The following is a 23,550-nucleotide window of genomic DNA, read 5'->3' as shown; positions in this document are numbered from 1 at the left end:
CCTCCCAGGTTGTAAAGGGGAAACTGAGGCTGAGTTTTTTTTTTTTTCAAAGTCACTTGTGCTATCTCTCTCACCCACCCAGGGCTCTCCCAGCGGCCCCTCTCGATCTCACGGAAAGAGCAGACGCCAACGGAATCCAAGAATAAAGTCCTTTATTGTCTTTCGAGCTGTGGTGATAGGGCTGGGGACCCTAAGGCGACTCAGGCGGGACTTCCCTGGACCCGGTTGTAGAGGAAGATGGCGCCTTTGGCCGAGGGGCAGAGCTCAGCCCACATTTCTGTCTCCTGCAACCTCCGCACGCTCTGTGGGGAGACAGACCCAGACATCCAGCCCTGAGGTCTCCCACAGGAGCTGTGCCCACAGTTCCCGAGCTTCGCAGCCCTCTGTACTGCCCCGCCCCTAGGGAGACATGGTAAAGGGGCTGAACAGGTCCCTGGCCCTCCTTTGGGCTGAGGGCATCCCCAGTGAGGCCCTGGGGCTCCAGAGGAAAGTTCTGAGGGATCTGGGGGCCCCATGCATCACCTGGCCTCCGCAAGCCCCAACCCCAGCTCCTTGTCCAAGCAAGACACACTTCACCGCCTCGCACCTGTGTCTCCACAAAGATGATTCCCGTGGACTCGTGGGCCTCAGGTCCCCCACTCATGTAATGCTCCCTCACCTGCTCAGAAGTCAGGCTGCACCTGGACAAGGACATGAGGGTGGCTTGGTGGGTGCCCCGCCCCTGGAGGGTCCCTGTGGAGCCCCAGCTGCCTCAGCCATGCCCCACAACCACCCACCTCCCTAGGACCCTGTCCCCCAAGTTCACTCACTGGACGTAGAACTCGGCACTGGCACGGCCGGCGCTGGTCTCGTTGCGGGCAATGCCCAATAGCAGCGGCTGGCTCAGGGTGAGCAGCGGCAGGTTCACCTGGGGCCGGGGGTCCCACCTGTCAGTGCCCACTGCCCACATTCCTGCCCTTCTCAATTGAGAACAGTGCCTTACCCTTGTACAGCACTTTACATTTTGTAGCTCAAGTGCCCAGAATCACAGAATGTCAGATCTTGGGCATTTTCATTTTACAGATGGGAAAACTGGAACCAGAGAGACTGAACAATTTGCCCAGGGTCACCAAGGGAAATCGAATTAGTAACTGGGACTCCCATTCACTCCTCTTTTCAACAAGCCTGGGTGGGAGTAGGCAGGACATTTATCATTGTTCGCACTGTGAACGGAAGAACCTGAGGCACACAGAACTGAGGGTTGTACTCCCACCCCAAGTGTGCCTAGCTGCAAAGCCAAGCTCTCCCCTCAATGTTAGATGCCTGCAGACGCTCCCGCCATCCCAGACCTGCGGAATTCTAGCATGTTCTACCTCCTCGCTCCTTGCCCACCACCCAGTCCAGGCTGTCCCCCACTCACCTCGTCGCAGATCTCCTGGAGGACGCTGGAGAACAGCTCATGTACCACCAGCTCCCCAGGGAGGTCCGTGTGCAGGGGGCTGTCACCAGGGCACAGGGCCTGTGAGAGGTCAGGCTCAGCCCCTGGTCCCCACCTCTTCCCGCCCCGCCTTCCCCCACACCGGCTGGCCCTGAGGGCCTGGCTGGACAGAGTAAGAGTCTTAGTGATCCCCTGGCCCAGGGCTTCCTTTTCCAGACGGACAACCAGAGGTCCAGCTAGGTCCTCTGGCCACCCCTTCCCCATCCTCTAGCTCCCCAGAGGGCTGGGGCAGGGGTCAGTGGGGAGACTGAGGGGCTGCACTGAGCAGGGACTTTCGGAGATGTGCCAATTCCCCCTTTAAGGGATGAAGAAAACAAAGCTGAACTGTCTTCGTCTTTGTGCCTTTGCACCCAGCCTGGCATCTCACCTGAGGCTCAGGGTGCCCACCGGGCACGTCCACCAGCCCAGGTGCCTCGGCCACCCTCTGAGAGCGGCGAAGGAAGACTAGGAAGTTGTCAGCGGTGGCCAGTGCCGCGCCCACCCCCAGCGGGTCTGCCAGGTAGGCTTGCTTGTCACCCCAGTCGGTGGCCCCCTGCTGCCGCAGCCAGGCAGCTGAGCTGGCCCAGTTGGTGCCCAGGAAGTCTCGGTAGGAAGTCAGGCCCAGGCGCAGGAGCAGCTGTGGCCCCGGGGAGCCAATGGGCGCCAGGGTGGCAGAGTGCAGGCGGAACTTGGGGGCGTCGAAGAGCCACGGCTGGGCCTGGAGCCGACTCTCCCAGGCGGCAGCGATGGCCTTGTCCCCTCCTGGCAGTGGGCGACGGTCGTAGGCTGGGCTCAGCTCAACCTGGACCTGCTCCTCGGGCAGCCCCCCTGGGGGGCACTGCAGCAGCAGGGACACCTCAGGATCCATGGTCTGGACGGGGCAGCTCTGGGAGAGGACACAGCCAGGCCTGTCACCCTGGGGGACCTGGTAGCTGGCCCTCCTGCCACAGACCCGCTGAGGGTGTTCCCAGCGCTTCTGCACCCCCTGACCACTCCCTGGGCAGGAAAGTGTCTTAGCATCCCGCAAGAGCCGCGAGACTCCTGCTGCTAGACATCCCTGGGACCCCCGGGCATCCCTACCACCCAGAGGTCCCGCGGCCAGTCACCCCATAATGCCCATGTCTCCCCAAACCAGGGCTCCTGCCTCCAACCCCAGGTTCCGGAAGCTCGGCCTCCAGCTGGCACTCACCGCAGACTCGGCCGGCAGGCTCCGCCCCCTTCCCCGGACCGGAAGTACCCTCCCCCTGCTCCCTCGGCCTCTCATTGGCTGGGCCCGGCCCTGGGCCCGGTCCGCCGCCGCCGGCGGCAGTGGGTGAGCCCGCCCGTCCTCCTCCGCCTTCGGGGCCTGGATGTGTCGCCGGCCCGGGCCCCGAGCTTCCGCCCTGTTAGCCTGGACTCCGGCCCCGCCTCCCCAGGCCCTCCTGGCGGGGCGACCCGGGAGCCAGGGGCGCCGGGGCTCCGCTTTCCTGGGCTCCGGGACTGACTCTCTGTGACCTTGGGCCTCCTGGGACTCAGTTTCCCTATCTGCATCAGGGAGTCCGGGATGGGGAGTGAATTTAATGAACTGGATATCCCTCTCCCAGCTCTGGCATCCTGAGACGTTGTGACTTTCTGGGCAGGGTCGGGACGTGGAGAGGCCTTAACAGTCCCCGCATGTCACTGCTTGCCACAGGTCTTGGCCATGGACGCCTCTGGAGGAAGGAGGCAGGAAGCAGGAGGGCCCAGGGGTAGAAAGGCTCACAGACCCCGGGAACAGGTGCGTCCCCACCCTCACCCCTACTCCCATGGTGGGAGGGCAGAGGAGGGGGACGCTGAGCCCCTGCTACCTGGGAAGAGCTGCTGGGGTGGGAGTCGGGGTGATGGGCCATACTGTCCCCGGAGACGCCTCCCCCTCTGGTCTCCTTCTGCAGAGGGTCACTCAGAGTTCAGGGTGGGCAGGGTGGGTCGCCAGGGGCCACCTCTGGGCTCTTTCAGGACCGAGACGTGCAGCTGTCCAAGGCTCTGTCCTATGCCCTGCGCCACGGGGCCCTGAAGCTGGGGCTTCCCATGGGGGCCGGTGAGTGAGGGTCTCGGAGGCTGGGGTGGAGTGGCTCCTGCCCAGGGAGCAGTGTGAGCCTGTCTGTGACTGCCCTCCCCCAGGGCTCCGTCCACGGCCCTATGGGGACAGCCTGGAGGGCACATCGCCTCCACGTCCAGGGCAGGCCAGAGCCTAATATCATGTCCAGGGCAGACTGGGAGAGGAGGCTTTGTCCAGACCAGGCCTGGTGATACCCCCAGCCCAGTGGCCCAATAAACGCTTAGCTCAAGGGTGGGCAACACTGCCGGGGGGGTGTTGGGACAACTGACGTTTATTGAGTGTCTACTCTGGGCTAGATAGTGTGCTAAAAAGGGTCGCTTTATCTTTGTGACCCTCCATCCTCCATGAGGCTGATCCTGTTCCCGTGTAAGTTAAGACGACTCAGGCCCAGAAAGGGGAGACTTTCTAAAGGTCACACAGATAAACCCAGGGACCCCCAAGCGCAGGCTCTGTCCGGGTTGCCTGTGGCCCCTGTGCCCAGGCCAGAGCAAGGTCGGCTCCTGAGCACTCCGCCCACCCGCAGACGGATTCGTGCCCCTGGGCGCCCTCCTGCAGCTGCCGCAGTTCCGCAGCTTCTCGGCTGAAGACGTGCAGCGTGTGGTGGCCACCAACGCGAAGCAGCGGTTCGCCCTGCAGCCGGGGGACCCCAGCACCGGCCCTCTCATCCGGGCCAACCAGGGTCACTCCCTGCAGGTGGGGGCTAAGGGGCCTAGTGGGAGAGCCAGGTGGGACCCCTGCCTGTGAGGGTTCTCACTGCTGTCCTTTTCCCCTCCTATCCCAGGTACCTAAGTTGGAGCTGATGCCCCTGGAGACCCCGCAGGCCCTGCCCCCCATGCTCGTCCATGGCACGTTCTGGCAACACTGGCCATCCATCCTTCTCAAGGGCCTGTCCTGCCGGGGAAGGACGCACATCCACCTGGCCACCGGACTGCCTGGGGACCCTGGTGTCATCAGTGGTCAGTGCCCTGCCCCCCTGCTATCCCATGCACTCTGTCCTCCAAGGTCCCCCTCCAAGAGTCACAGCCTCTGTTGTCCAAGGCCCTGCATACAGTGGCATCCCCACCCCCCACCGAGCCCAGGACCCCAGCTTTGATGACTGCAGCAGCCCCAGGCATCCCAGGCCTCAACTCTGCTTGTCTCTGCAGGCATACGGCCAAACTGTGAAGTGGCCGTGTTCATCAACGGGCCCCTGGCCCTGGCAGGTGAGTCTGGACACAGCGGGGACTGCCCTCGGCCTTCAGGGAGGACGGGAGTCACCTCTCTGGTTCTGTCTGCAGATGGAATCCCCTTCTTCCGCTCTGCCAACGGGGTGATCCTGACTCCAGGGGACGCTGATGGCTTCTTGCTTCCCAAGTACTTCAAGGAGGCCCTGCAGCTGCGCCCGACCCGTGAGAAACCCCCTCCCCCATTCTTTGTGCCTGAAGCTTGTGCCCTCTGTCCTCACCTCTCTCCCAGCCCCCAACCCCAGCCTGACTTAGATCTCCCTTTCTCTAACCAACTCTTGTCTCTGTCTCAGGAAAGCCCCTCTCCTTGGCTGGTGATGAAGAGACAGAGTGTCAGAGTGGCCCCAAGCACAGCTCCAGAGGAAGAAGAATGACCCAACAATAAAATATTTATTAAAAAAAGAAAAGATAACAAGAAAGAAACTCCCGTTTGAAACCATGAGTCACCATCCTATAGCTACAGCTCAGGACTACAGCTAGGTCAGGGGTGTTGGTCTCGGCCACTCGGACAAGGGAAGGGTGGGCGCTGTACGAGCTCAGGGCCCCCCCTCCCTAGCCTGGGGATGGCAGAGTCTGGCCCAGCCAGGTGCCTGGTCTGCACAAAGCCAGTGACAGCGTGTGAACGTGCCCAGCTCAGTGCATGAGTGGAGAGGATGTGGGCAGTGAGTCCAAATGGGTGTGGGCTTAGGAGTGGCCATGGCAGGTGGTGAGTGGCGCGGGGGCAGTAGACAGGCCTCAGAAGGCCTCATGGCCCCCTGTGAGTTGCAGGAAGAGATCCTCGTCCAGCTCCTCCCCGCGGGCCCGCTCCCGCGTTGACAGGAAAATGTAGCCCCCGATATACTCGTGCACGATGCGGCAGCTGGCGGACATGCAGCTGAAAGCCACGTTGATATGCTCATCAAACTCGATGGCCACCTGCAGGGCGGGCAATCAGAGGGGCTGGGGGGGTGGCATAAGGAAGCAGCCCCTGTCCCTTCCGAGGCTGGGTCTGGCCAGCCCCCTGTCCTTGCCCCCACCCTCCATCTGGGCCCACCTGCCGGATGTCCCAGTTGACATTCCACTGGCGCATGTTGCTGAAGCGCCAGGTCTTGACCACGTCGCCCACGGCTAAGTCGATGCGGATCAGTCGGTTGTTGGCGATGCCCAGGATCTCGTCTTTCTTGCTGCCCTTGAACCTGGTCCCCAGGGGGAGAGAGTGTGAGCAAGGGCCACACCCTGCTTGGCCCGGGAGCCCACCCAGACAGCCTGGGGCAGTGCTCGGAGCTAGCTGTGCAAGAAGTCAGTTAGGTTCTCTGGGCCCCGAGTTCCTCATCTAGCAAATGGGCATTCCTTGATGTAATCATTATAATAACACTGAACAGCATCAGCACGTAATCCACGCCTTGAAATAACAACTATTTTTGTATCGTCATCATCCGTTGCCTCACTCATATCTCTGCAGGCTTGGAATGGAACCATCAAAGGGGCACTCCCTGTCACAGCAGCCAGCACCAGCCCTGTCCTACAGCCCAGCTGACCGAGGCCCAGAGAGGGGCCGGTCCGTGGCACAGCTGGGACGGGATCTGGGTCTCCCGCTCCCCTGGCTTGATCTCTCTCTTGTGTTTGCTCTAGGGGTACAGGATGGGGGGACACATGAGGTGCCCTTGGTAAGATCTGCCCACAGAGACAGGGAGGGCCCACCAGGCGGCAGGTGAGGGCAGAGAGGGTCCCTGGCATCGGGCTGGGGGGTGGCTCATACCTGACCGTGAAATAGGAGATGCCGAAGTCGGGCAGGGACTGCCAGGCCTGCAGGAAGCGCAGCTGGGCCTCCGACAGCGAGAGCTGGGCCACGTTCTGGTGGGCTTCCAGGATCCGCGGGGTGAGCTGCGGGACCACACTGGTGAGGGGGCGCCAAGTCCCTGAGACCCCCTGCCTGTCTGTCCCCATCAGGGAGACATGAGGCTGAGCCTGGGGCAGGGGTGGAGCCCAGTGTGAGGCCACCACGTGCACCCTCTCACCACTCAGCCAATATGAGCTGAGCCAGGCCTGAGGTGGACATGGGCGGCTGGGCTGTGACCCCTCCCAGAGGGTGGGGACAAGCACGCTCTGTCTCAGGGACACGGGTGGGAGAAGGAATGAATGAGCACGTGGCTTTCCAGAGGAACGCTCCATGGAGGTCCAGGGGTCAAGGGTGGCCAGTGGTCATTCCCATCACCCACTCCCTCTGGCACCTGCTTGGCCTTGAACTTTCGCTGGAAGCGGGGGCTGACCAGGCCATAGGGGTTGAGGCCCTCGGCGGAGGCGTCGGGGCCCTGGGGTTGGTTGCCCGCACCCCCTCCGCCGGCCCGCTGCAGGCTCAGGAAGGCCAGGATGGCCTGCACCTCGCTGGCATAGCTGCTGTCGGCCATGGTGCGGCCCTTGGAGGCCAGTCGGCAGCCGGCCATCCAGCGCGCGTACTGCTGCTCCTGGGGTGGGAGGGACAGGGGAGGGGCTAGCCAGGCCGTGGTCCAGCCCCTGGCCCCATCCTTACTCCAGCCTCAGCCCGGCCCCGCCCCGGCCCGGCCCTCGCTCACGTCCTGGCACCGCAGGTAGACCTCGCTCATGCCCTCAGGAGAGGGCACCAGGAGCTTGATGCAGAACTTCTGGCCTGAGACGTTGACATCGGGGACCACCTCACAGCCTGGAGGGGGAAGAAGGGAGGGCTAGGAGGCCAAGGATGAGGAGCCCCGCCTGAGAGGTCCCTGGGTGAGTGAGCCTGCACAGCTGCCTCAGGACAGAGGGCATCTTCTCACTCTCCTGGCCGGCTCACAGGTGGGCCAGGTGGGCCCCCAGCCAGCCCCTGCCCTCGTCCCTGTCCTGGCCGGGCCGCCCTCCCTCACCCTTGAGGTTGAGCTGCTGAACGGGGTCTCCCGGCGCCTCCTCCTGGCTCTTGTAGTAGGACAGCGTGGTCTCCTTGAACACCACCCAGTGCTGGCGGTACCCCTTCAGGGTCAGCTTCCGGGGCCTGCAGGGGAGGGGGGAGCTTTGTGACAGGCCGCCACCCTCCCTCCTGCGCTCTCTCGCCACGCTGGGCCCCTCCAGCAGGGCCACCCACTCCGCGCCCAAACTCACCGGAAGATCCGGAGATTGTCCTTGAGTTCTGGGATGGTAGTGAGGCTGTCCTGGGGAGGAGCCGAGTCAGAGGGGGGCCCGGTCCCTGCACTTGACCCTGACCCCAACCCCCCAACCAGAGCGCCTCCTCACCAGCATGTCCGTGGGTGCCGACCCCTCCAGCTTCACCTCCAGGTTGTTCAGGGCTGCGTCCAGGTCGTCGAGGCCCGGGTCCGTGCCAGCCGGTTCGCCCACCTCCCCGCTCTGGGACAGCTTGTTGATGTGGTACTGGGTGGGGCACACGGCCAGGGAGGGCTGAGTGGGCAGCCCATCTGCCCAGCAGTGCCTGGAGCTGGGCTGCCCCAGAGATGGGGCCTCCCTGCCCTGGGACCGGCCTGCACCCCAGCCCCACCGGGTCCCCAGGCCTGCCTGGCACCTGCAGGGCCGCGAACACCATCATCTCCTCCTCGGTGCAGTCGATCTCCTCCAGCAGCAGGTCCCACCGCGCCTGCTCGTACAGCTGGGTCAGCCGCACCGGGTCTGCCTGGATAAGCGGGAAGGGGAGGCTGGGGTGGGCAGGGGCGCCCTGTGTGCCCAGCCCCTGCCAGCCTCAGCCCTCCACCCTCAGCCCTGCCTTCTGTGCTGTGGCCCCAACCCCAGCCTGCCAGCCCCATCTGCCCAGGCAAGCAGCATCTTTTCCCTCTAAACCATTTTGCACAGATTTGACTATATATCTACTGCATGCCCCTCCAGCTGCTGAGGGCACAAGGGGGACTGAGTAAACCAATCAGTAAGTAAGTAAAGAGATTCAGGAGTGTGATAAAAACTATAAAGCAAATAGCTTCCATGGGGCGGCTCACTCATGCCCGCAGGCAAGCATTCCACATTTGATGGTGATGAGAGAGATAGGAACTGGGGTGCAGGGGGCTATGCCACATGAGGAAGCAATCAGGGAAGGCTTCCCTGAGGAGGCAACATGCCACACTGAAGGATGACAAGGGGCCACTAAAGGGAAGGGTGGTAGGAAGAACATTCCAGAGAGAAGGAACAGTGAGTGCAAAGCTCAAAGGGGGATCCCAGTTACCCACAGAAGACCAAGCCCACGCTCCCTCTGAAATCCAGCAAAATGGATAATGAAGGAATAAAAAAGGTAAACCCAAGAGGATAAAGGAGAGAGGGGGGCCTAGAGCAGGGAGAGGTGCCAGCAAAACTTTGGAGGATGGAAAGCAAAACCATGAATGGAAACTGAGTCACAGGGAGAGAGAGGTGCGATCTCGTGCCCTTTTCCCTCTCTTGTCCGATGGTAAAGGCACTGACAAGTTTTGAAAATAGGCAGAAAGAATAAGGATCTGAACACAGGCATCCGGGACACACGGTGGCCCCTGGACAGGCTATGGACTGGGATCCTCTGGCTGAGAGGCGAGGGTGGACTGAAAGGAGAACTGGAGACAGTCTACGAAAGGACCAGGTCCCTCCTCGCTCCCTGCAGCCAAGTGACGGCCAGCTGGCACCCGGCTGAAGCCAGAAATTTACTCTCTGGAGATGCTGAGCCAGAGGTAGGCCTGCATTTGGTACCCCAGGCACAGTCGGGTGAGGGGGCGCACTGTGCTGAAAGCAGATGAATTAGGAGAAGATGGGCATTCTGGAAGGTGGGACAACCCCAGCCCTTCCCCTCTTGTCACCCAAGACATTGGCAGGGACCCTTCTGTCCCCCGTTGGGAGATCAGAGGGTTTGCTGCTGAGAAACTGATGAACCAAAGAGAAGACCCCCACAAAGAGTGGCCTCCCTGCCCATCACCCTCGAGAGGCCACCAGTGCCAATCCCCATCCATTCACTCAGGGCTTCCAATCGGCTTCTTAGAGCCTGATTCCACATATGAAAGGACAGGCAAGGATTACCCACATCTAAGGAAAGCTGCTAGCCTGAACTACAGAGACTAAGACCAACAGGAAAAAGGAGAGAGCTTGGAGGAAATAAAGACCATGCGGGGAGCAGAAGGAAACTTCCGACACTAGTCAAAATCCTTACAGAGACAAAATACTGCACTCATAAAACAAGAACAGGATGCTATTTTTAAAAAGAATATGATTATAAAGTTAGAGTAATTAAGACTGTGTGGCATTGGCAAAGAGAGACAAATGGACCAACGGAATCAAAGAGACTCAGCGAGAGACCCACACACGTGTGTTCACCTGACTTAGGACAAAGGGGATCCTGCAGCCACTGGGGAAAGGATGTTCTTTTCAATAAATGGCACTGGGTCGATTGAATACCCATACGTAGGAAAAATGTATTTGTACCCCTACCTCACACCATATACAAATATCAACTCCAGATGGACTGCAGATCTAAATATGACAGTTAAAACAATAAAGCATTTAGAGAAAAATAGGATGCCATCTTTGTCATGTTGGAATAAAAAAGATTTCTTAAACAAGACACACAAGATGTTCATTATAAAAGAAAATATATAAGTTGGATTATATTAAAATTAGGAACATCTGTTTATCAAAATAAACCATTAAGAGAATGAAAAGGCAACGCATACAGTGGCAAAGCATATTCACAATATATTTATCTGACAAAGTATTCATGTGCAGAATATATAAAGAACTTCCACAAAGCAACATGAAAAAGACAAGCTACTCAATATAAAAACTGACAAAAAACTTGAACAGAAACTTCACAAAAGAAGCTATCCAAATGGTTAATAACCAGACGAAAAAGGGCTCAACTTGATTCGTCATCAGGAAATGTAAATTAAAACCACATAAAAAGTACACCAGTGGTTGTCTGAGTTTGAGGAGGGAGGAGTCACTGCAACCGGGCCCTGGGGAACTTTCTGGGGTGATGAAATGTTCTAAAACTGGATTGTGGCAATGGCTGCACAACTGTATAAATTTACTAAGAATAATCTGACTGAATGCTTACAATGGGTGATTTTTACGGTTTGTAAGTTATATCTCAGTAAAACTGTTTAGAAGAACAAATTTAAAAAGCCCCCTGAGATACCATTACGCACCCACCAGAATGGCTACAATGGAAAAGACAGGAAGTACCAAGTGCTGGTGAAGTCGTGGGACGACCAAACTCTCCCGCACTGCCGACGGGGGTGTAAATCGGTATAACCACTTTGGAAAGCTGTTTAACAGTTCTCTATCACAGCTAAACCAACGCCTGCCCGATAACGCAGCAATTCCACCTCTGGGTGTATGCCCTACGGGATGTATGTATGTTCAGCAAAAGAAATATACTGGAGTGTTCATAGCATCTCCATTCATAGTAGCCCCAATCTGGAAACAGCACAGTCCTCATCAGCAGCAGAATGGAAGATTAATTAATTGTGGGATATTGACGTAACGGAATATTATACATCATTGAGAGAGAATACACTCACTATGTGCAACATGGATGAGTCATACAGGCATAATGTTAAGTGAAAGAAGCCAGGCACAAGAGAGCACATACTGTGCGATTTCATTGATGGAGATTTCAAACACAGGCAAAATTAATCTACGGTGTTAGAAGGAACCTTAGTGGCTCCGCGTGTGGGAGAAATTGCCTGGAAGAGGCAGAAGGGGGTTTCTGCAGATTGGTAAAGTTCTGTCACTTGATGTGTTGGATACCTTTGTGCATTTTTCTAAATATGTGTAATACTAAAAAGAAATTTTTTTAAAGGAACACTCAGAAAATAAGAGCTCTTAGAACTTAAAACCATAGTTGCAGAAATTAAAAATTCAATAGATCATTTAGAAGATAAGTCAAGGAATTCTCCAGAAAGTTGAACAAAAAGATACAAGCTTAAAAATGAGAAAGAAAGGATAAATGTCTGGTTTTTTCTTTGAAGCATCAATCCAAGAGGTCTAATATCTACTAAGTTCCAGGAAAAAAAAGGAACAGAAAAACAAGTGGGATGAAATTTATTAAAGAATTTATTAAATAATTATTATTATTTAATAAATTTATTTAATTTATTAAAGAGATTTTATGGAGCATTTTTCCAGAACTGATTTCTGATTTCAGAGGGTTCAGCAAATGTGCAGGCCAATCAATGAAATAAGATCCATCTTAGGATATAGTACTGAGAGATTACAGAACACCAAGAGATGAGAAGATTCTCAAAGCTCCTGCTACCTCCCCTCCCCCTCTAAGAAAAAATTAAAAGTGTATGCCACATACGGAAGGACTGAAAATAAAAATGACATCAGACTCCTCAACAGCAACACTGGAAACCAGAAGATAATGGGAAAGTGGCTTCAAAATTTGGCAGGAAAATGTTTCCATTTTCCTATTCTATATTCCTATATAGAATTCCTATATTCAATTCAATTCCCAGAATTCTATACCTAGCCCAACTATCAGACAAGTGAGGGTAGAATATCGACCTTTTCAGACACGCAGGATTTCAAACCGTTTACCACTTTAAGGGAAGCTGTTGAAACACATGCTCCGTCAAAATGAGAGAGTCAGTCAAGAAAGAGGAACACGAGAGATCCAGGAACCAAGAAGTCCAATATAGGAATTCCCGGGAAATAGAGAGGGAAGTCTAAGGACAACAGTCCTGCAGTGGGTCCAGAGCGCTCCTGCTGCACGGTTCCGAAAAGGAAACAACCCCGACCGATATCCTAAAGCCATCAATCATTTTGAAAGGAGTTTTGTGGTTGGGTCGCAATGTCGAAGGGTCCTGGTTATGGAACATCCCACCTTGTCACGGGATGACCTCCCATCAAGCCTCAGCCCCATAGAGAGCATCCAGATAGCCTTTTGGGGTCTCTCTGCTAATTGTGCACAGACAGACAAGAATAGAAAAATAAGCAAATAAAAATAGAGCAAGTATGAACTATAAGAAAAATTTGACCAAGAAAGGAAATATCATTACTCTGTGGCTTAGCTAAGAACACTGTTTGTATGTGTTACTATTTACAGCCATGATCACATTGTTTTAACCAAAAACTATAAGGCAATTCAATTGGAAATGTGCAAAGAAATGTGTGCGCTGTGGGGGAAGGGGGGCAGGCGTAAGACAGCTAAATCATCATCTTTCATACAAAGTTAATAGATAATGTGTGAAATGGAAAAACCAAGGCATAGAAATGTATCAGCATGTCCTGTAGACGTAAACACTAGAATAAAAAGCTACAGGGTTAAAAAAAAAACAGTCTCTTGGGATCAGAAATCTGGGAGAAGGAGAGGTCAGGCAGGGACCTCTTTTTGTTGTTATTACTGTGAACCTGCGAGGACCATTTCACTCTTTAAGCCATCATCGATTACTCTGACTAAAATTAAAATTGAATTCCAAAAACCAAAAAAGAACAACAAAGCCCAAATGGTCTTTAGATACTGGACCACAGACCATGCAGGACGGTGATCTCGGAGAGAAGGAAACACACACAGTGAGTCCTAAGGTGGCCCAGCTCACTGCCCCGAGAGTGTCCAGGCTGTAGCACGGGGAGGACGACCCCAGTCAGAGCCCGCTTACTCCCCGAGCTGAGGAGACGTCACGGAGGATCTGAGGAGTCCGAGGCGGCTAGAATTCACAGGACAGAGTACTGGAGACGAGAGAGCTGCTCAGAGAAAGCTCCGGAGGTCACCAGAGGCTCCTCTTGGGTCTTTAGCTGAGAATGCGTCAGTGTATGTGTGTCATGAAATGACCCGAGGCGGGCGGAAGAAACACTGGAAAGGAGCGGGTGGAACATTGACCAGAGCTCACGGAAGCGTGGGAATAGTTCACATTCGAACAGCCAGATTAGAAACCTCATAATCAATCGCACATCAGATAGCGTGCTCAGAGGGCGACTGCCTCGGTATCGGGGAAAATTAGCCCCAGATGAAAGGATGCTTTCGTTCTGCCTGATAATTCAAAGCAAGCCTTGGAAGGATCAAACTGTTTCCAAGCATGTTAACTTCATCCCCAAACAACGCTTAAAAATACTTTTTTAAAGGACTACCAAAAAAATCCAGCACCAAGAACAGAAAATGTGTAGTGTCTAGAATCAGATAAAAAATGACAAGGAGTGGAAAGAGGCAAAAAAAAAAAAAAAATACAACTCGTGATGAGGAGAAAAATAGTCAGGAGAAATAGATCCAGAAATGACACAGAAGATCGAATTAGTAGCCAAAAACACTAACAAGTTACTATACATGTATCCTGTATGTTCAAGAACGTAGAAAAAAGCTTGAGCATGTTAAGGAGAGATATGGAAAATTTTTAGAAGGTCAAAGTTGAACTTCTAGGCATGAGATTCATGGCAAAAGAAATGTGAATAAACTTGAAGATATAGCAATAGAACTCTCCAAAATGAAACACAGAAAAATAAGACTAAAAAAAAGCAAAAAAAGGGGCCGGCCCCGTGGCCAAGTGGTTAAGTTCTCGCACTCCACTTCCTCAGCCCAGGGTCTCGCCAGTTCGGATCCTGGGCGCGGAGATGGCACCGCTCATCAGGCCACGCTGAGGTGGCGTCCCACATGCCACAACTAGAAGGATCCACAACTAAAAATACACAACTATGTACCAGGGGGCTTTGGGAGAAAAAGGAAAAATAAAATCTTAAAAAAAACAAACAACAACAAAAAAAATCCAAAAAACTAAAGAAAGCATCAGTGAGGCATGCGAGGATATCAAGCAGCCTGATAGTCATGTAACTGGAATCCCACACAGGGCGAGGGGCAGGAAAAATGTCTGACAAAATAACGGCCAAAAATTGTGCAAATTTGATAAAAACTATGAACTCTCTGATTCAAGACACTCAATGAACCCCAAGCATGAGAAACCTGAAGCAAACCAAGGCACACGATAATCAAATTATTTAAAACCAGTGATAAAAAGAAAATTGGACGTGGTGCAGCGGTTAAGTGTGCACATTCCGCTTCGGCGGCCCTGGGTTCACCAGTTCGGATCCCGGGTGCAGACGTGGCACCAATTGGCAAGCCATGCTGTGGCAGGCGTCCCACATATAAAGTAGATGAAGATGTGCATGGGTGTTAGCTCAGGGCTAATCTTCCTCAGGGAAAAAAAAAAAAAACAGGATAAAATTTAAAAAAAAATTTTTAAGTTAAAAAAAAAGAAAATTGGAAAAGCAGTCAGAAAAAAAGACACATTAAACACAGACGAACAAAGAGTGCCAGCAGCCCTGTCTTGGGAAGCCGTGCAAGCCACGAGAGTGTGGAGCCACATCTTTAGGGAAAGGTAAGAAAAAGGCTGTCAACCGAGAACTTTACGCGGAGTCAAAATATCTTTCAAAATCAAAAGCAAAATAATGGCTACATAGACAAAGAGAAGCTGACAGAACTCAGGACCAGGAGGTCAGCACAAGAAACCTAAAGGAAGTCCCTCAGACAGACAGAAAGTGATGCCAGCTGGACATCCGGATCCAGACACACGAACAAAGAGGCGAGGAAATGGTGACATGCGGGCAGAGAGAAAAGAATTTTTTCATACTTGAAAAATATTTTTACAGGACAATCGGCTGGTGGAACTGTTCTGTATCTTGACACGATCAACGTCAATATCCAGCTTGTGTTACTGGTTCAGGAAACCGAGTAAAGGGTTTCCAGGTTTCTAGGATCTCTGTGTGTTCTTTCTTACAACTGGCTGTGAATCAACGGTTATTTCACAACCAAAAGTTTAATAAAAAGTAATTGAGGGGCCGGCCCGGTGGTGCAGCGGTTAAGTTCGCACGTTCTGCTTCAGTGGCCCGGGGTTCGTCGGTTCGGATCCCGGGTGCGGACATGGCACCGCTTGGCAAGCCATGCTGTGGTAGGCGTCCCACATATAAAGTAGAGGAAGATGGGCACAGATGTTAGCTCAGGGCCAGTCTTCCTCAGCAAAAAGAGGAGGATTGGCAGTAGTTAGCTCAGGGCCAATCTTCCTCAAAAAAATAAAATAAAATAATTGACTGGTTAAAGGAAAAATACGAATGATGACGACTCGACAATTGTACTCTTAGGTATACACCCAAGAGAAATGAAAATCTATGTCCACTTGAAAACTTAGACATGAATATTCATGTCAGCATTATTCATAATAGCCAAGTGGGAACAAAACCAAATGTCTATAACTGATGAATAGATAAGTAAAATGTGGCATAGCCACACCACAGAATCTTACTCAGCACGAAAAAGGAAGGAAGCCCCAACACAGGCTGCCAGATGGATGAACCTTGAAAACTTTGTGCTAAGTGAATGAAGCCTGTCACAAAAAGCCACATATTGCATGATTCCACTCATAAGAAATGTCCAGAATAGGCAAATCGATAGAGACAGAAAGGAGATCAGTGGTCGCCTGGGGCTGAGGGGGTGGGGGACAAATGGGGAGCAACTGCCAACGGGAGGGATTTCTTTCGGGGGTGACAAGAAAGTTCTAAAATTGATTGTGGTCCTGGTTGCACAACTCTGTGAATATACTAAACACCATTGAATTGTACACTTCAAATGGGAAAATTATATGGTTTATGAATTATTTCTCAATACCGCCGTCATAATAATTCAAACCGCGACAAGGATGACCCTACGTTGTGGGCTTTGACACAGGTAGGAGTGAAATGTGCCTGCACAGGAGCGTGGGGGCCGGGAGGGTGAGGGAATGTCATGTGAAGCGGTGTAATGATCCTGGACGGTCATAGGGGATGTCAACTATAACCCCCAAAACAACCGCAAAAAAATTTTAAAAAGTATAGCTAAAAAGCTCGTATAAAAGGAGATAAAGTGGAATCGTGAAAACTACTCAATCCGAAAGAAGGCGGGAAAGGCGAGAGAAGGGAAGACACAAGCTGGAGCAGAGGAAGGAGCATGGGTGCTGGGGGAGGGAAAGGAGGCCGGTGTGGGTGGAAGGGAGGGAGCGGGTGGCAGGGAGGTGAGCAGGGCTAGACCAGGCTGGGCCATAGGCAGCCACAGGAGCCTTTTAAGCAGGAGTGACAGGATCTCATGTGCGTTTGCAAACATTCGTTCTGCGTGCCTGTGGAGGCTGGGAGGCCCAGAGGGGAGAGAGGTCCTTTAGGAGGAGCTGCAGTGACTGACGGCTGCAGAGAAGAGACAGAGAAGAAAGGGTGGTCTGGGATTTCAGTTCGAGAGAGGATCAACGGGACAGGATGCGGGATGGGGTCGGAGAGAAAGGGAAGGATCCAGAACGGTGTGAGCGTGGGGCGTCTGCGGTGAATCCCTGGACGGTGGGAGGATGTGCTGGGAGGAGAGCTCTGTCTCAGGCAGGAGAAGACAGAGGTCACTGCTAGGTACCTGAGCAGAGATGGCCAGCTGGACACGAGAGTCTAGAGCTCAGGGGAGAGTCTGGGCTGAGATTCTAAACCTGGGAGCTAGAGAGCATGGAGGCGATATTCAAATCCATGAGCCTGGAGATTCCTGGGAGAACGGGTGCAGAGAAGGAGTGGGGAACGGAGCCCTGGGGCTCGCCAACACCAAAGGCCAGGAGCCAGGGCAGGGCAGCTGGGGACCCCGAGTGCATGGGGGTGACAAGTGGCCAAGTAAGAAGTGGGCAGCAAGTGAGCTGGGGACAGATGGCGTGGGGGCGCGGTCATCTCGGCAGGTGCGCTTCCCGCGTGTGGACGGGGGACAGAGACGCCAGGAGGGCCTCAGCTGAGGAGCGAGAGGGATTGGAGGAGCAGCCACAGGAAAGCCTGGGAAACAGGAGGCAGGATTCCGGGGAGCACGGACACTGGCCCCCAAGGGCTCTGTAGATAGCGACGTTGAGAAGTTTCGCAGTGAAGGGGGGCAGAGAAGTGGGGTCACGCTTAGAGGGAGCGCCTGTGGGGTCCTGGTGGGGGGGATGCATCGAGCCCGGGGGTTGCCAATGGGGATGGAGGACAGAGAAGAAGAGATGCACACTGGCGCCTGCCTGTAAAGCCTCGTCCCTCGCCGGCACCTCGTTCCTGTAGGTCGGCGGTGGGGGGGGGGGGGGGGCGCCTCCTCCAGGAAGCCTTCCCTTAGCCCTGGTTCCAAGTGGCTCCCACCGGGGCAGGCTCCCCAGGGGCACTCACCACTGTCTACACTCATCTGTGGTCATTAGGTCCCTGATGGCCCTTGAGAAACAGGCTTTGTCGTCAGCCCAGGTCCAACGCGGTGTTGGCGGAGTCAATAAACAGGGGTGTGGATGGACAAGTGGACGGATGGACAGACCCCTGGTAGTCTCCAACATCCCGGGAACCCAGACCCCTGACCCTAGGTCCCCACGTCTCATGCCCCAGACCCCGCCTCTCCCTGACCCCGCCCACCTTGGGATCCAGGTCGAAGAAGCTGTAGTACTTAAAGCGTAGCCAGAGCGTGTCCCCCGCCTTGACGTCCTGCTGCATGAGGCACCGCGATGAGTCCAGCCACCTGGGCGGCAGCAGAGGCAGGGGTGAGGGCTGAACCAGGGCGGGGGGCTGCGCGGGGGGCTGGGGGCAAGCACATACATGGGGAAGGCCTGGAAACAGGAGGCGGGTTGGGGTAGCAGGCCGTGGGAGCGGAGCCAGGACACGAGGGGCCACGGTGGGCAGGCAGCGCACCTGCTGTGGAGCTTGGTCTTGTCCAAGAGGGAGCTGGGCCGGGGCAGGCGCTGCAGCAGGAGGGGGTCCGGCGGGGGTTGCGGCCGGCTCAGCATGTGGTAGCAGGCCTCGGTCTGGGCGCTGTCTGAGAAGTGAGCTGGCATGCCCCGGAAGAGCGCAGGTGCCACCCCTGGAGGGCAGGTCACGGTCAGCCAGGCCTGGCCCCAGCCCCAGTCTCCTGCCAGCCCCACGCCCAGCCTGGCCCCCCAGCCCGTGCTCACCCCCAGCCAGGACGACCTGGGTCAGGTCGTACACCTCCTCCTCCGGCTCCTTCTCCTTCTTTTTCTTCTCCTTCTTCTCCAGAGTCCGGAGCAGAGACAGCTCCTCAGGGTGCCGGATACCTGAGGGGACCCGGGGCCTCAGTGGGGCTGTCCTGTGACTTCCCGTCCCACCCGCGGGCACTTTGGGGCAGGTCACAGCCTTGCAGGCAGGATGGGGAACAGGACAGCAAAGATGACGTGACAATAGCTGGGCTGTAAACGGAGGGGACCTGCACCCCTGTGGGACCCTTGCAGGGTGGCAGAGTGGGACGAGCTGGGGACTCACTGAGGAGGCGGCAGATGGCGGCCACGGCCTGGAAGAGGGGCTGGGAGAAGCTGGCTCGGAGGCGCAGGGCGCGACGATTCGGCAGCCGCAGGACCACTGGCCGGTGCTGGGGCCCGAAGAAGAGGCGGGCGTCGGCCAGGATGCCGTACTTGTCCAGCGTCCAGTGGGTCTGCAGCAGCCACTGCTTTTTCTGTTCCCACCAAATGGCGTAGTCTGACCAGTCCTGCTTGCGGTCTGCGGGGCCACGGGAAAGGGGGTGTGTGCGTCAGCCTCGGAGGGCCCTGCCCCCAACCCAGAATCTGGGTGCCCCAGTCTTACTACCCCCACCTCACATTGTCCAGCCCATCTGGCTCCCCCCGTAAGCTCCTCCCGCATCCTCCCACATTCCTGGCTCCCTGGCTCTCTCTCTCTGGCATTCCTGGGAGCCCGCGAGGCAGAGGCTGTGGCACTGGGGTTGTGCCCGCACGCAGCAGTGGGAGCTCTGCTAATAGTTATCGGTTGCTGGTTCTGTGACCTTGGCCAAGTCCTTAATCTCTCTGTGCCTCAGTTTTCCAGTTGGTGAGATGTGAGTAGTAATCCTCCCAACCCGGTGGGCACGGGACAATGCCTGCCATGCGGTCAGTGCACATGTGACATACTTCTGCAGGCACATGAGGACACATATTCAGTTAGCAATACAAACGCTTCACTCCTCATGCAGCTACGATGGGTGAGATGCCATCTCCCCTCCATCCTCCGCCCGGGAGTGTGAACTGGCGCGAGCTGAGCACGAAGGATGAGCACTGCCCTCTGGAGCGTGTGCAGCCCTTCCTTGCCAGTGATCCAGTGCCCTGCCTCGGCCCCACTGCCCCTTCTGCCCATCGCAGGGGACGTGGGCTGGAGGGACTTGCCCTGGGGAGCCCAGCCGTGGTTGGAGGGGTGGGGTCCGTCTGTCTGACCGCCTCACTCCTCATCTGGGCCTCTTGCGTTGCTCTTGTGCTGGGCCCCGGGGCCAACCAGGTCCCCTCTTGAGGCACCAGGTCTCCACGCCCTCTGCCCTGGCTCGGCCCCGGCTGGTCTGACACCCAGTCCCTGAGGGACCCTCTGTTCCCCACTTCTGCTTTCACAGCCTCCTTGGGCCCTGCCTTCTGGAAGCTCCCCTCACTGCCTCAGCCCTCCTGTGGCCAGGCTGTCCTAGGGCCTGTCCTGTCCCCAAGCTGCATGTGGTGGGTTGGCTGGGTCTGAGGATGCCGGCCCACACCCACCCTCAGGCAGCAGGGCCCCAGCTCCTGGCTGGGACTATCGTGGGCTTGCCTTCCGGCTCTGCCTATCGGAGTGAGCTGCTGCCCTCCCGAGAAGGGGCAGCCCCCACCCCCAGCAGGAAAGGCGGTGGATGAGAAGCCCCCTTGTCACCGCCCTGCTCCTCTTCATGGCTGACACCACAGGCTCCCTGCTGTAACTTCCTGTGGGGGCAGGGCCTTCCCACCCAGCAGGGGCCTGTCACCAGCCTACTAAGGGCTTCCGCCTGGGGGAGGGGGGTGGGAGGAGGCCCCCAGGTCCCCAGGAGCCCCTCCGGTCTCCTTTCAGACCCCGGCATGTGACCTCTGCCTCGGCCCAGTCAAGGCCTCTCCTGCACGGAGAAGTGGGTCAACAGAGGGCTGTGGCCAGGTCTGCTCCCTGAGGACTTAGCAGAACCAGTTGGAGGGGGAGGAGGGAGGGAAAGAGTGGGAGGGAGGGGAAGTTGGGGAAATGTCTTTTTTGGAACCGAATGATTAAGCTGGTGCCTGAGTCACTGCGACACGGTTATCGAGAGCTGCGCAGCAGGGATGGCCCGGAAGTACCATGGGCCACCAGTTGTGGCCGCCCCATGGTGCTGAGGTCAGCTGCAGGGGCGGCCGGCACTCACTGATCTGCTCCACGATCTTCAGGAGCACCCCGCCGATGTGCGACTCCCCGGTGACCCGGAGGGTGACCGACTGGGCCTGGGGTTCCTCCTCTCCTACGAACACCTGCAGCTCCCAGGACGAGTCAATGTAGTCCCCGGTGGCCGTCTTCATCCCCGCCATGGCTGCGGCTCTATAGCGAGGGTGGGAGGGAGGTGAGGTGGGCAGGGCGCTGGGGCCTGGGGGGCTGCCCGTGTTCAAGGAGAAGTGGCCCTGTGGTGCCCTGGACGGGCCCGAGAGCAGAGAGCCAGCCCGCAGGCCAGTACGCCACGGCAGTCACGACACCGAGGGGACCGAGTTGTTCCAGGCAAACCTCAGATCCTCCCACATCACTGATGGATGAGCTGAATGGACCCTCAGAGACCATGTCGTCCAACCCGCTCCCATCTTACAGACGGGAAGACTGAGGCCCGGTAGGAGTGAGAAGGGGCTCACTCAGGATCAGCCACCTCCATGCAAGAGCTGGGCCCAACCTCCCTCTGCTGTCCCAGCCCCAGTTCAGCCCCGGGCCCACGCTGGCAGCTGCCCACCCTGAAATGGCTGTGAAGCCAGGTCAGAAAGCAGGTCCAATCTGGGCCCAAAGCTCAGCTCCAAACATGCCAAGCCAGCCGAGGCCCCTGGGGGGCAAGGCACCGTCGGGGCTGCCGCAGGGAGAGAGGTGTGCTGGGCCGAGGGGCTGCAGGAAGGCGAGGGAGAGAAAGGTCCTGGGGCCGTCAGCCGCAGGCCCCAGCTTACCTTGTCTGCAAGGGGTTGGCGGCTGCAGGTGGGGGTAGGAGTGTCGGCCACTCCCGGCCCAGCGTCTACACCTGCGACCGCCCTGTGCTCCCTTCGCCTCTGCTTTCTCTTCAGTGCTTCCTCCACAGGGGAGCCCTTGCGCCTTATCACGAGCACAGGGCGCGCTTGGCCCCTCCCAGGGCGGGCTTGCTGGGTGCAGGAAGCAGGCTGCCAGTGCGCCCAGGCTCCCAGGCGCCCCGCCTCTGCTCCCAGGAGCGCAGGAAGCAGGCGAGGAGCGGGACCTGGGGACCCAACACTATGGAAAGGGTCTCCTGCTTTGGAGGGAGGATCGGTTCAAACCAGAGAAGCCACCGGTTCGGGGCTAGGTCCCCTGTACGAAGCCATCTCCCATCTCCAGCTTGTCATGAGGGGAGGCCCTGGGGCCACGAGACGTCACTGGGCTGCCAAGAGGGAGAGCCATGGGGTCAAAGGGACAGGATCTAGGTGATTTAGGAACTGGGTACATCAAGCCAGCTCAAGCCCCGGATGTCCCTTATCACAAAGTAGATCCTTGAGGGAGACCCCGAAGGAAACAACTTTCTTATGTCTTCTCAGTCCCCAGTAAAGGTCTCTATTTCCAAACTTGTCAACCTTAGAGTCGCCTGAACGAAACTGGCCCCTGATCATTGACCTCCCTGCCCTGCAGCGTGCCCCCTGTACCCGAGGCTCACTCCTGCCCAGGCCCTGCTCAAATGTGACCTGGGCAGCTCCCCGGTGCCTGTCACCTGCCCCAGGATGTAAGCTCTGGTAGATACATGACTGGCTGCTGGCAGGAATCCAGCCTTCCCAGTTTGGGGCTGGAGGGACAGAGCCTGGAGGCGGTCACACCAAAGGTGCCAGAGTCCCTGCGGAGGCCAGGCTTTCTGAACTGTCCCCTAGATGGGGTAAGGGGCCTCGGGACCTCCCAGGGGAACGCGGGCTTATGCAAAGTCAAGGCGGCAGGAAGTGCAGCCAGCTGCTGGCCTCAGCGGCTTCCTAGCCCAGAAAGCGGCACTCCGGGAGCAAATGAGGAAGTTTTATTCCTGCCCCAGAAGCCGCCCAGGCCCAGACAGGGATCTAGACAGTTGACTGCCACCATGGACAAGTGTGGTCACACACCGCACAACGATTCGGTTGACGACAGACTGCACGCTATGGTGGCCCCAGATCAGCATCACGCAGCCGAGGCGTACGGTACTCACGACGCAGTCGCCTAACGACCACCTCAGAACGCAGGCCCGGCTTCAAGCCACACGTGACTGTGATACAAACCTCCTCCTTTAAGCTCGGGTGACAGCAGGAGCTCTTTATTTTTAATTTGGTTATTTATTTAAAAAAAAAATTTTTTTTTTGAGAAAGATTAGCCCTGAGCTAACATCTGCCAATCCTCCTCTTTTTGCTGAGGAAGACTGGCCCTGAGCTAACACCTGTGCCTATCTTCCTCTACTTTCTACGTGGGACACCTACCACAGCATGGCTTCTTGATAATCAGTGTGCAGGTCTGCAACTGGGATCCGAAAACGCAAACCCTGGGCCACCGAGGCGAACATGTGAAATTACCGCTGCACCACGAGGCCGGCCCAGGGAGTTCTTTAAAAACTGAAACGAAGGGCTGGCCCGGTGGCGCAGTGGTTAAATTCACACATTCCACTTACGCAGCCCGGGGTTCACCAGTTCGGATCCCAGGTGCGGACATGGCACTGCTTGTCAAGCCATGCTGTGGCAGGCGTCCCACATATAAAGTAGAGGAAGTTGGGCATGGATATTAGCTCAGGGCCGGTCTTCCTCAGCAAAAAAGAAGAGGACTGGCAGATATTAGCTCTGGGCTAACCTTCCTCAAAAAAGAAAAGTATTAAAGAAACAAAAACAGCCAACTGAAAGCAACGTTTAGCAGCTGACAGTAGACCTCGTCTCTCTGAGGTAGGAAGCGTTGTCTTGTGAGGGGAACAGTTTCTGGCTCAGGGTGGG

General features: G+C 56.1%; 3 protein-coding genes across 6 annotated transcripts; 1 reads left to right on the top strand and 2 right to left on the bottom strand.

Annotated features, from left to right (window-relative positions):
• Nucleotides 1-135: 135 nt before the first annotated feature.
• Nucleotides 136-2,741, bottom strand: NUDT22 (nudix hydrolase 22). 4 transcript variants are annotated; one of them, XM_014844929.3, is made up of 6 exons: nt 2,646-2,741; nt 1,845-2,342; nt 1,400-1,498; nt 810-907; nt 587-680; nt 136-302 (listed from the first exon to the last, which is right to left on the bottom strand). In XM_014844929.3, exons 1-6 carry the CDS (start codon nt 2,718-2,720, stop codon nt 201-203), a joined length of 966 nt encoding a protein of 321 aa, XP_014700415.1. In that variant the 5' UTR covers nt 2,721-2,741; the 3' UTR covers nt 136-200. The 4 variants fall into 4 exon arrangements, with proteins under 4 accessions (XP_014700415.1, XP_014700419.1, XP_070344178.1 ...); XM_014844933.3 differs by having other exon boundaries at nt 2,601-2,656; XM_070488077.1 differs by having other exon boundaries at nt 2,608-2,648.
• TRPT1 (tRNA phosphotransferase 1) lies at nt 2,719-5,179 on the top strand. The gene is made up of 8 exons (XM_044749654.2): nt 2,719-2,768; nt 3,129-3,212; nt 3,431-3,512; nt 4,057-4,226; nt 4,315-4,489; nt 4,679-4,735; nt 4,811-4,921; nt 5,050-5,179. The coding sequence occupies exons 2-8, from the start codon at nt 3,138-3,140 to the stop codon at nt 5,139-5,141; spliced, it is 762 nt and encodes a 253-aa protein (XP_044605589.1). The 5' UTR covers nt 2,719-2,768; nt 3,129-3,137; the 3' UTR covers nt 5,142-5,179.
• FERMT3 (FERM domain containing kindlin 3) lies at nt 5,153-21,739 on the bottom strand. The gene is made up of 15 exons (XM_014844928.3): nt 21,565-21,739; nt 20,793-20,962; nt 18,908-19,141; nt 18,583-18,702; nt 18,323-18,491; nt 18,050-18,152; nt 8,262-8,369; nt 7,979-8,113; nt 7,847-7,896; nt 7,615-7,739; nt 7,309-7,415; nt 6,967-7,200; nt 6,495-6,619; nt 5,790-5,931; nt 5,153-5,671 (listed from the first exon to the last, which is right to left on the bottom strand). The coding sequence occupies exons 2-15, from the start codon at nt 20,950-20,952 to the stop codon at nt 5,492-5,494; spliced, it is 1,992 nt and encodes a 663-aa protein (XP_014700414.1). The 5' UTR covers nt 20,953-20,962; nt 21,565-21,739; the 3' UTR covers nt 5,153-5,491.
• Between the last annotated feature and the right edge of the window lie 1,811 nt (nt 21,740-23,550).

The sequence above is a fragment of the Equus asinus genome, chromosome 17 (genome assembly GCF_041296235.1).
Source record: "Equus asinus isolate D_3611 breed Donkey chromosome 17, EquAss-T2T_v2, whole genome shotgun sequence".
NCBI classification, from domain to species: domain Eukaryota; kingdom Metazoa; phylum Chordata; class Mammalia; order Perissodactyla; family Equidae; genus Equus; species Equus asinus.
The sequence above is the reverse complement of the archived record's forward strand: the minus strand, read 5'-3'. Positions and strand labels throughout refer to the sequence as shown.